The 12,744-nt window shown below is 44.9% G+C and overlaps 1 protein-coding gene across 3 annotated transcripts in view; it reads right to left on the bottom strand.

Moving 5' to 3' along the window:
* Iqca1 (IQ motif containing with AAA domain 1) overlaps nt 1–12,744 on the bottom strand; it is a 116,533-nt gene that overhangs the window by 65,115 nt on the left and 38,674 nt on the right. For all 3 annotated transcript variants that reach the window (XM_055616661.1, XM_055616663.1, XM_055616662.1), the window contains exon 7: nt 2,099–2,183. In XM_055616661.1, the coding sequence (XP_055472636.1) occupies nt 2,099–2,183 (85 nt within the window). The remainder of the gene's footprint in view (nt 1–2,098; nt 2,184–12,744) is intronic.

Here is a 12,744-nt window from a genome sequence, read left to right as displayed (position 1 = left end):
CACACACACACACACACACACACACACACACACACACACACACACACTTTGGTGTTCTTCATCCATGCCACAAATAAGGCAGCCATGACCAAGTGTTACAGTTACCTGTGGCAATGGTCACAAGGTGTGGCAGTCTGGTCAGATCCACACAGCCCCATCGCTCACATACCATCGTGGCTGCCTTCTGGCCATCATGGTGGTGCTTTACGGCAGTGGCAGAGAGTGTGCATGCCCTGTCTAAGGGCCTTACAATTAGGTCCCAAATGAAAGAGCCTGCCATTTCTAACTTTCAGCAACCTGCCTTGTTGTTTTCTTTGGTATAAATTCTTCAGACGGTGTCTCTCAGGCGAAGAATGGCCACATTCTGGATGTCAGCTGGGTCTGTGCCTCTTTAAAAAGCGCCACGCTAATGAGTTCACCTGGCCATAGCGTTTGCGAGTGACACTCTCCTACCTGTGCACCAAGCTGGTTTTCTAACTAAATTAAATTTTAGTTAGGAATAAATAGCTGTGTGGAGAAAGAGACACGGCAGAACTGTTTTATACTGAAAGGTCTTTGCGAGTAATTAAAACTTTTTTTTCTTTAAAATAAAAGTTCTGTTTATAGTTTTGGTGTCTTTTCTACTGAGATGTTCAGATAATTTACTGTTTTCTAAGGGCTCTAAATATGAACAAACTGCTCATCAGAGATGCCGCAAGCATTTTTCTTAGTTTTTCATGACTCCAACTTCACTCATGATGCTATTTTTACTGCCTGATTTTTATGTTGTCAGTTATGGCAGTCAGTTTTCTTTATGATTTTTGTCTACTGTAATATGTTTCCAAAGTTATCCCCCCCTTGTGATTATTAAATATTCTAGAAATTCCTTCTGTCAACTTGTGGTCTAATAGTTTTTACATGTAGGTATTGAATGCAAAAGGAATTTATCTTGTAAGATAGGGGTGGCTAAGGATATACTGAATTCTACCCCAAAGCCTGGTTATCCCTTTACCTGCTGGTCCATTCTCCCTACTTTGAAAGGACCCATCAGGATGACTGACTTCTAATTTGTGTCAAAATTGGCTTCTGAACACTTTATCCTAAAGTCACCCTCTGTGGTTAGAATTTAAGAACAACAATTTATTAGCTGTGAGTTTGCCCAAGTTGCTTGATCTTCACGGGATTAATTTGCATGTGCTTTGCAGAGCAGCCGGCACAGAACATTTTCTCAGCGAGCAAGTGTGCCGCTATCGACGCTCTCTTCTGCCTATTCTTTCTGTAATTCTGTGTTATTGCCACCATTACAAATTCTTTTACTAAAAACCTTCTCAGAGATTTCCATGTATTCTTCCATAAAAATATGTTTGTCCGTATAAAAATTTGTTTTTGGTCAAAACTCATCAAGGATGGGGGCTAATGGACAAAGTATACTTGTATTTTATTGAGTCTTCAGAGAAATGATCCATCAATTTCTTTTGTAACAAAGGCTTTCCTTGCCATCCCAGTAAAGTTTTTCCCATGTAATTCTGGACAATTGTGTGTCTGTCAATGTGATCTCATGTTGAGATTACAGCTTCTTCTAGGAAGTTTACCCATAATGTGAAATAATAAAATATCACTTAAAGCATTTAGAACTCTGTTTTAAGATCTTACTGCATTTTCTAGAATTGCCAAGGAAATACTAACTAATGTATCTGACAGAAGTCACCTTGGAGCTAGAGAAAACAGCTTGAGATGTGAGGAGACAGGAGAAAGCAGCCTGAGGGGGACCTGAGAGCACATGCTTGAGATGTGGAAGATGGGGGAGTAAACTGCTATAATCGGGGGCCTGATGATGGGGAGGAAGGAAGGGTGGAGAAGTACCAGGACCCAGAACTCAGACTGCTTAGAAGTGACAAGAAAAATGGCATCACAGCCTTTTTCAAAGACTAGACAGGAGAAAGAATGAATTGATTATGAAACTAAAGAAAATGTGAAATGATATTCACCCTGAAACATGTCATGTAAGTAATCCTAAGAAAATAATGGAGATGCAACACACTGTTAATTCATTCACATTCAAGTCTAAGGAAATGTGACTATGCTTTAACCACTTTTTACTTCTCACACATTTCTTTACCTGTTCTGGGGTCTTGTTGGTAAAAATGACAGCTGAGCCCCCTTCTTCCTCATTGGGGTATTCTGGAAATGTACCTGTTAGGTTCCTGCAGGAAGAAAGAAAGTGAGATGAGTCTTTTGGTAGTGCTCTCCTTGCCAGCCCGTCTAAGTTTATATCAGTAAGTGGTGGCTCTTCAGGGCGAGGCTCCCTGTACCCACGGCAGGGTCTCTGAGCAGCAGAGGAAAGAGGCCTGAGGTTTCCTGCCTGGGGGACATGTTAGTCTGAGGTGGACATCTCTCTCTCAGACAGATTCTATTTTTCTTCCTGTGTCTTTTTTCCCTTTTAATATCAAGATGCTTTGTGGTTTAGTTTCAGCAAAGACAGAAGCACAAATCCTTTCTTCCTGTTTAAAACACAGGGTAAACACAGGACTTTGAAACTGAACAGAAGGGTGGAGTTGTTCAAATGGCACATCCACCAAGTGCCTGAAACATTCACATATGCTTTAGGTTTTAGGAAGTTTGGGGCCTCATGTTTGATGGGGTTCAACAAGTATTTCTTTCTGTAGCCACATAATTTCTCCACGGAGAAATCAGGCTGTGGAATTTAGTGTGAGGAATTACCAAAGGGAGATGTGGTCATTATTAATAAGAGAAACAGAGTTTGACATAAGTGCTGCACTTATTCCATGGGTAAGAAAAATAGACCAGCTGCTGAATTAGTATCTTTCATTACCAAAAGTAGAGCGCCCAAGGCCTGGAGGAGGTGTCCATGCTTAACTGCTTCTCAAACTCTTGTCTCAAGAGTTTGTCTTTTCACGCCTAACAATTTTCAAAGACCTCTAAAGGTTTCTGCTTATGTAAGCTACACCATTAAAACTCAGAAAATTCTAAAATATGTATTTTTCAGTTTACTTAGAAATAATGAATCCATTATTAGAGGAAGAAAGTAACCATCAACCTTTCTAGCTGTGAATACTTTGAATTATAATAATCAGAGCTTAGCAAGACATGACCATGGCTACAATATTGGACAAGTGTCATGGAGTAATCTACCATATTCTGATTGGATTTAAGTCCCACTTCACAAGTTGGAAACTCATACCTAGCACCATTTTTTAGGCCACAGACCTACAGCTAGACAGGTCATAGGTCTTAAGGAAGAATTTACTACTATTACTCTGCTAAATGGAAACAGTGTTAAGCCAACTCCTAAGAAGTCATTGATGTACCCATAGATTAGAACATGTCTCAACTATCATCAGAGAAGCTTCTATTGGAGTAGATGATGATGGTGCTGGTTAGTTTTCTGTCAATTTGAGACAAGTTTGAGTCATCAGAGAAGTGGAAACACTCATTGAGAAAAGGCCTTCATAAGATCAGGCTGCGGGCAGACCTGTAGGGCATTTTCTTAATTAGCTATTGATTAAGAAGTGCCTAGCCTGGGTTGTATATGAAAATGCCAAGCAAGCAAGTAAGCAGCACCCCTCCATGGCCTCTGCATCAGCTCCTGCCTCCAGGTTCTGGTTCTATTTGAGTTCCTGTCCTGACTTCCTTCAGTGATATACTATGGTAGGAAGCATAAACCAAATAAACCCTTTTTCCCCAACTTGCTTTTGCTTGCAGTGTTTCATCACAGGAAATAGTAACTTTAACTAGGACAATGATAAGCCTAGAGACCCATAACTGGTCAAAGCAAAGAGAATAAGAGACTGCAGATTTCTCAGCCCTAAATTGGTCATTTAAATCATACTGTTTCCTCCCAAGGTTCAGGAATCACTGTGAAAGCAGGGACAAAAGAGTGTAAGGCCCAGATGCAGTAGATAACTGCAAGGAAAGAGTGTCTTCTGGAAGGCCACATGTCCATGAATGCGTGGGCAGCACAAGTGGCCTTGAGGAGTAGAAGGAAACAAAGAAAAACAAAGTCAGGTGGCTAGGAAAAGGGTTATGGACCTAGTAAGAGTTGGGGAGGAGGTGGATATGATCAAAACACATTGTACAAAGTCCTCAAAGAACTAAAACTTAAAAGTAAAAAGCAAATAAACAAACAAAACCCAACCAATCATATGTTGCTACATATATGTAATGGCATAAACAGTAAGTACAGTTTCTATGGTCCTAATCTTGCCAAGCCTGTTAGAGTCTGCTTTAAGGAGAGCTTGCTGGATGCTCCGCTCTGCTTCCATGCTCCAGTGTGCTGCAATGTGCCGTGCTCACTGACAGTTCAGGAAGGAAAGCCGGCCTCACATGCACCTGTGGGTGTGAACAGGCCGGCCTGAACAGTCCAGGCAGCTCCGCTCATCCTGCTGTGCCGTTGCCCTGCAGCAGGGTGAACGGAGCTGCTTGGAGCTACTTGCAATAAGCAACCAACCGTGCCAAGGGTCCCCTCTGTCACTAAGGCACTGGGCTGATGGGCCTGCCAGGGTGTGCTGGGAATGCCATGTCTCGCTTGGTCCACTCAAGGCATTTCATCCGATGGTGAGATGGTCAATTTGGGCCGCCAATTTGACAGAATCTAGAATCTTATAAGAGACAAAACTCTGGATTGTCTTTCAGAGTTTCTGGGCTATCTTAAGTGAGGTGCGAAGTTGGCACCACCCATGGGCTGTTCTCCCAGACTGGATCAAAAGGGAGAAAGTTACAGCTCCTGGGAGGCAGAGAAAGGCAGGTCTCTGTGAGGCCCAGGCCAGCCTTGTCTACAGAGTAAGACTTTGCCTCCAGGAAAGAGATACAGATGGAGCAAGTGTGCTTGTGTATTTAGAAACACACAGACACAGACAACACACACACACACACACACACACACACACACACACACACACACACACGACAACCACAACCACCGCCACCAACTAATGCAAAATGGGGCTGTGAATTTGAAAGAGCACAAAGGAGGGATGTATCATGTATCAGAGGGTTTAGGGAGGACAAGGAAGAGGGAAAATGATGTAATTATAATCTCAAAAAGATAAGGAAGAGAGAGAGAGTTGCTGAGTAGCAGCATTCATTTCTTCTGCTTCCCAGCGGCAGATGCCATGTGGCCAGCTGCCTCAGTTACCGCCCTCAGGACGTCCCTGCCATCTTAGACTATGCCCTCAGACTGTGAGTCAAGGCAAACCCTTTCTGCCATGAGTTGCTTTTGCCTGGTCTTTTATCGCCATAGGAAAAGCAGCAGGAAAAGCTGCTAACCCCCATGGGAGGTTGCAGTCACCGGTGCCAGCGACCCGCGCTCGCCACGACCGGGAAGGCTGAGCCCTGGGAGCGTCCATCTCAGAGCGATCGCCCCAGCTTCACTTCTCCAGCCCCAGCACATGGTGGCTGTATCTGGACTGGAGACAGCCTTCCTGCACTGCCCACTCACAGGCCTTCTGCAGCCTCCTCTGCAGGTGACACATCAGATGACTCTTTCCTTGTATTGTCAACCTGAGTTTTTTTCCTCAGGCTCATAACAAATTTAGTGTCCCCCTCCCATGTGATTTCTCATTGTATGTATTTATATGTGTCTGTGTGAGTATAAGCTGTATGTGGGTCCTTGAAAGCCAGAGGTGCTAGACCCCCTGTAGCTGGAGTAACAGGAGGTTGGTGCTGGGATTTCTGGGAACTGAACTCAGGTCTTTTGGAAGAGCAATACAAACTCTTTTGTTTATTTGTTTGTTTGTTTGTTTTGAGACAGGGTTTTTCTGTGTAGTCTTGACTGTCCTGGACTCACTTTATAGACAGGCTGGCCTCAAACTCATAGACATCCACCTGCCTCTGCCTCCCTGAGAGCTAGGTTTACAAGCATGTGCCACTGTGCCCAGCTGAGCAATACATTCTCTTAACCTAAACTGCTGAGCCTTCTCTTCAGCCTCATGACGTACATTAAAAAAAAAAAAAACAACACAAGTTTACATAATCCCATTTTGCACATTACCTTTTAATTTTGCAATGTATCAACTTCCATAGTAAGAGTTAATATTTAAAATTCCATAGTATTTTTGTAAGATAATATTAAATGTATTTATCTTAATGATTGTACTTCTTGTAATTTAGGTTCTGTGTATGTCTCTGAGCATTCTCATATCCTGTGGATAAGAGAGGTGCAGGGCAGAGGCACTGATAATCCTTTAAGAGGGAACGGAGAATGTTATTTAGGTTCCCATGGTAATTTTGGCATAAACAGCTGGGGCTTGGCAGCTGTGACTGCAGGTGATGCCCTCCTGGAGCCTCCCAGAAGGAACTGAAGACCCCAAATTATAGTGTCAGGACCCCAAATTATACAGTGTCAGGACCCCAAATTATACAGTGTCAGCACCAAGGCACTTTTGATTAACAGTGGAAAACAAAGTGTCTGTCTTAGGGAATCCTGCTCCTCTGGTTCCCACCCCCCATGGCACACTCTCTCCACAGTCCTGGATTCTATGGGTGGCGGAAGCTGCCTTCTTACCTGGACACCTGAAAACCTGTAGTCGTGCCACCCACAGAGCCAGGAAGCCATAGGCCAGTACCTGGACTACTCGCCTGTGCTTCAGATTAAAGCACTGAAGGTGGGGACCATTGGATGGGCACTTGCTCTTTATAAACTCCCTCAGCCGGGTCCCCATCCATCACCGAGTACCGCCTTCCTGTCACCTTCAGGCACACTTCTGTCCCTTAGGGACTAGCTTTGCTCTTCCGGCTCTGGCCGTCTCAGGAGCCAGTCAGTCTTCCTGGGGTTCTTTTCCCCTTTCTTCCATCCTTCCTTCACTTCCCCTCCCCCACTTCTCAGCTGCAGCACTGTAAATCCTGCAGCCCCTCCTCTGGCAGGCTCACTTTCCTTAGCTCTCACCCCGAGAACTTGAGAACTCGGCTGAGAGAACTGTCCACATCCACCGCCCCATTGAGATAGTTCTCACAGGTGTGGGGTGTTGACCCCCACCCCCACCCCAGAGAGGCTTACGCTGAAGTCCTAACCTCATGATATGGAGATGCTTGCAGCTGTGCTTGGTTAAGATAGGGCTCCACCTAGCATTCCCCAGAAAGAACCAACCTGCTGACACTCTGGGCTTCGGGCCCAGAACCCAGAAGATGCATTCCTGCTGCTCAGCCACCCAGACTTAGGACGTAACTGTGGCATCCAGGGCCTAGCATTTTAGTATACAGCTTATGGCCTAGCATGGGTTTGCTGTCTTCTAAAGGACACCTTATCATTGTGCTGTATCTTAGGGTTTTTATTGCTGTGATTAAACACCATGCTCTTAAGCAACTCGGGGAAGAAAGGGTTTATTTTAGCTTATAGTTCCAACCCACAGTCCATCGCTGAGGTGAGGGAGGGCAGGAACTTATGCAGGACAGGAACCAAGAGGCAGGAGCAGATTTGGAGGCTGTGGAGGGGTGCTGCTTACTTGCTTACTACTCTTAGTTGGCTTGGCCTGATTACCCAGGACCAGAAGCCAGAAATGGCACCACCCACAGTGATTTGGGACCTCCCATATCAATCATCAATCAAGAAAATGCACCACAGTCTTGCCCACTGGCTAATCGGACGGGATATTTTCTAAATTGAAGTTCCCTCTTCCCAAATGACTCTAGCTTGTGTCAGGTTGACATAAAACCCACCAGCAGCTGCTGTTTTGCAGCTAGAGGATCCAGCCCTATTTCTGGAAGGGTCCTTGCCTCAGTTTCAGTGCAATGTACCCCATGGTCTTCTTTTCTCTTTCGGAGTACTTTCTCTGTTCCACAGAAACAGCTAGTCATGTACAGGACAGGCCTAGTCTCTGTCCCCTTCTTGATGGGGACACTCTGTGGGTTCTCTTTTTTCTCACACACATCTGCAAACCAGTCTTCTCTGCTAGCTCCTTTCCCACCCCTTACCTGTGAGCCTGAAGGCCCAGGGCTCAGTCTTAGGGCTCCTCATTCTGTCTGTCCACCCTCCCACCCTGTCGTCTCACCAGCTTTCACAGTCTGACTTGCCATCCCTGTGCTCAGCTCTTTAATGCTGACTCCAGTTTTCACCTCTCTCTGGCTCTCACCCATCCCTGGCACTGATCTCCTAGATCCAGCTGTCCACCAAAACACCCAGAAGCACAGCAGTTCAGAAACTAAGTGTCTGCCGCTCCAGCCTTCTTGCCACTTTGACACCCAAACTTTTCCTCCTCCTATTGCAGGGAATAGACACTCTTATTTATTTAGTCAGTCACTCTAGGGAGTGCTCCAGGGAGCACTGCCTCGAGTCATTCTCAGCTGTCTCTTTCCCATTGGTTCCATCTTCCGAGTATGTCTTGGGGGTGGCTGGTAAGTATCACTGCATTAGGCCCAGGACATGCCACCAAGTACTTGCTTATAGCATGAGCTGGTGCATTAGTGTTCTGGGCCCTAGCCCAGGTGGCAGGCGAGTGACCCTTTTTAAAGCATGAGTCATGCTATGTCATTTATTTGCTCAAAGGTCACCCGTTCTTTCAGAACAAACCTTTTGCCCATATCATTAGGCTAAGCCTTGCTCCAGCTCACTAGAGGCAAGTGATACCAGGGCCCCTCTTTTTCTTAAAGCTCCACTGGTTTGGGCCTTAAGTTACACGGTTTCTCCGGTGACCCTGGCCCCGTGTGATGTGCAAACAGGCTCCCTCACCCTGTCTCCTATACTGTTTCCTACATGTCTAGTTCTGGCCACCCTGGCTGCCTGCCCGGTCCCGTTCTCTTGATTGGAAAAAATGCACCAAACGGCGGATTTCTTCCTTCATTTTAAATCTGCTCAAATGTTAAAGCATCGACAGGTCCTGGCTAACTACACTGTATAACATAAACTGACCAAATATAATAATTTTTCTCTCATTTTACAACTGAAGAACTGGTAGAGGCACATATCTGTGGAACGAAGAAGGGGGAACACCAAATTGTTTGGGGGATGCTAACCTGTGGTCTGGAGAGTAGTTTAATAAAAGCAAGAATCTTTTCTATTTAAAATGAACTTTGAGGCATAATTTTCTGCATAGTTCCGAGACGTTCAATATGCTAAGATTGTACATAATTATTGAAATTATAGCTTTCTTTCAACTATGATTCCAAAGCCTTGGTTATCTTTAAGCTTGCGCCGTCTTGCTGACATACAGCATGCTAGAATGCCAGTGCGAAATTCTGCCCCCTCCCCACCTCCCCGCCCATTTCCATTCACCCTCAAACTGCTGTAACAGGCTCTTCAAGTGAGCCTGAAAACCACCAGGTGGTACAATCAGTGCAGAAAGCTTTGTGGGAAATAGCCAAAGTCATGTGTGTGAGACCTACCAGCTCACCCTCGTCTATAGAACAAAGCATGGGTGTGGAAGGGAGAGGAGGGGAGGGGAGGGGAAAAAAAGAGGAGAGAGCAGCTGTCAGGGGACAGCTTGAAAATAGTTGCTGGCATGGTAAAGCAGAAGTCAATACTTAGTCACCTACAAGCAAACACAGGTATTTCCTGGGGATGGTGTTTTCCGAAGCAAACTTCAACTTTGAGGGGTATTTATTTGTTGCGTGTGTTCATGTGTGTGCATGTGTACTCATGTATGTGGAGGCCAGAGGACAACCACAGGTGGTGTAACAGGATCTCCGAAGGGCCTGGAACTCACTTAGTATGTTGGCTGGCCAGGGAGCCCCATAGATCTCCTGTATCTTTCCCTTTTGGCTTTGGTTCCTGAGCGTGCAAGGGGCAAATGCTGTACTGAGTGAGTTATCTGCCCAGCCTATGATATTTAACTTTTATCAAGACGAATGTTAATTTCCAAGGAGAAAAACCTTTATTTATTCCGTAATGGGTTGCCTGAACTGGATTGAGAAAACAAAAACACGACCTTATAGAGACTGTTTGATATTTTTAACAGGATGAATGTCACCTCTCCATCACTGAGTCCAAATATTTGGCAATATTTTCATATTTCTAGAATATGAAAATCACAGCCCAGAAAGCCCTCGAGCCAGCCAAGGGGCAGCCTGGAGCGTTATTCCTGCTGAAAGCCAGACTCCAGCTATCTAAGCTGTGGTGCCCTGAAGCTTCATGGGGTGGGAAAGCTCTGGACAATAAGTAGCTTTTGACATTTCCTTTTCTTGTTCTAGCATCAGTCACAGGGCTTGACTCTGAATGCTTTGATGCCCAACTTTTCCAGCCCCCCTCCTCCATGTGACTGTGGCCTCGGGGCCTGGCTTCCAACCCCTGTCTTGGCTCTCTCAGCTATGGCAGTGTCTTGTCTCAGACACTATGGAGCCCAGTCCTGCTTCCCGCTCCAGCTAGGCCAGCAGGCCTGTCCATGTCTCTCTTCCTATGGGGGATTTTATACTATGTATATTTGTGTAGCATTTGCATGGCTTCTGGGAGACTTGGACAGTAAATGCTGTTACCCTGTCCTGTGCATTAAAGATCACTCCCCTGTGCCTCTCAGCTCCAAGGTAGAGGCTGGGGACTCTGAACTCCTGTGGGGATGCAGTAGCCAGCTTGTCCTGTCCTTCCCTGTCCAGACCAATGCAGCCCGCCTCAGCCACTTCAGGTTACAGCCTTTAGGCATCTCTGCTGACCATGCTAGCCTATTCTACCACATCAGACGCTCTGTGCAAGAAACACTTTCCAAGAGTTCAGCTCTTATGGTTTTAAGTGATGAGAACAGAGGTATGCTGTCCAACCACCACATTCTTCCTCCCAGGATGCTGGAAATGCACTGACCACCTGTCAGCTCCTGAAGTGATGATGTGGCTCTTAGCGGGACAGACCTGGCCATGGGCACCATTGCCATGGCCTTGCTTTTGCTTGAGAGCAAAGAGGAGATCCCCTGTGCCTGTGTCTTCAGGGGCTGGAGACAAGTCTGCAGCAAGGCTACTGAGCTCTTAAATCTGCTTCAGTATTGCTTTCTTTAACACAGCAAGTAGGAACAGTGTGTCAAATGAAATAAACCACAGAGCAAGACGTTTATAATCAAAGTAGCTGTCGTACTTGGTTGGTCTCTTTCCTTTCTTAGAGTCTTATTACTAAACAGGCTTCATAATTTTTGCAGTGGGTTTTTCCAATTTTATTTAAAAGTATTTATGCTTTTTTGGTGTCTCTTCCAGGACATTAAATTCTGTTTCTGTTACCAGTCATTTCTAACAATGTAGTTACTGTAACTGTATTTTTCTGTTCTGGATCCCTTTTAAAAATGCATTTATCAGAAATTACTTTTTCTATCTATGTCTGTCAGCTCCAGGGCCCCCCTCTCAGTTCATTGATCCATGCATATGCTTTTTTATTAGCACTAAGCAGTTATCTTATTTTTCTTTATAATGTACTTTAGAATACATGGACATTTGTTCTTCCTCATTGTTCTTAGTTTCTTATTTTAATCCTAATGACTTTAATAATTATATTTCACATTCAACAAATAATCCTGTTGGGATTTTAATTGAAACTGTGTTATCCCTATAAATCTCCTGGGGCTGATTCATCGTCTTTTCATTTAGCCAGAAGCAGAGTCCATCTTTCTATCTATTTCAGTGATTCTTTTGCTTCTTCTGACCATCATCGATGGCTCTCATTTTAGACAGCTCTGACACTTCCCTTGCATATACTGTCCATCAATACTTAACAGTATGTGTTCCCTTTTTCTGTAAGACATTTATTCTTGTTATCTCTCCATTGTGCTGTCCTGGCTATCAACACTCACTCAAATGGCACCAGTCATGGATAGGTAGGGACAAAGGCTGTCCTCATCGCCTGCAAAGCGTGTCTCCATTGAGAATACAGCATCTTTGATTGATTGATTGATTGATTGATTCATTCATTCATTCATTCATCCTTCATCTATTAGTTCACAATAGGTTCATTGAGTATGTGTGGTGTTCTATACCATCTCTGTGGCCCTGAGAAAAATCAGCAGGGAGAAAAGATAATATTCTCTGTACAGCTAGCTTATATCTTGTCCTGCTTAAACTAATGCCATTACAGTTTATGTAGTTCAGATTTTCAGGTAAGAAATGGGCAGTTAACTTGTTCAAATGCTTTCTCTGCACAAAAGAAGTGACTGATCATCTGGCTTCACGGTTGGGAACAATTAATGTCCAGCTTCCCTACCGTGTAACTGTATTTGTAAGGACAAATACTAGCATTCTAACTGTGCCTCTCTTGGAAAGGCCAAAGTGCTTTTGAAGCAACTAAATGACTCACAGAAATTCTGAATGTACCAACAAGTAGGAAGTGAGCAATCAAAACCAAACAGGATGGCACAGACGCCTCGGAAGCCCATTCAGTCCTGTATAGTAAGAAACGACCACCTTGAGCCCAGCCCACTCCCGCCCCTTGCCATTGCCTGTACAATGAAAAACAAAACACTAGGGACAATTCTGAGAGCACCATGGTGTGGGCAGGCTCTCCTGAGCTCGGGTTTCCGTGAAGGAGAGGAAACCACATAGTCTTTGCCAAAGGGGGGTGTGCTCCTGTGTGCCTGAGAGCCCAGGATGCATTCTCACAACTGCTCCGTATGCCGCAGTCACCTCCAGGGCCTTCAGTGGGGCTGTTCCAGCTGTGCCTGTGAGTGTGTGTGAGTCTGTGTGTGAGTCTGTGTGTGTGCATGTGTGCACGTGTTAACATGGGTGTGTACACAAAGTGCATGTGTGTATGTGTGCGTGTATTGATTGTATGTGTGTGCGTGTGTATGAATATTGTTTATGCGTGTGTGTGTGTGTGTGTGTGTGTGTGTGTGTGTGTGTGTGTGTGTG

The sequence above is a fragment of the Psammomys obesus genome, unplaced genomic scaffold (assembly GCF_907164565.1).
Source record: "Psammomys obesus unplaced genomic scaffold, mPsaObe1.curated_primary_1811, whole genome shotgun sequence".
In the NCBI taxonomy this organism is placed as follows: Eukaryota; Metazoa; Chordata; class Mammalia; order Rodentia; family Muridae; genus Psammomys; species Psammomys obesus.
This window is presented reverse-complemented; position numbering and strand designations above follow the sequence as displayed.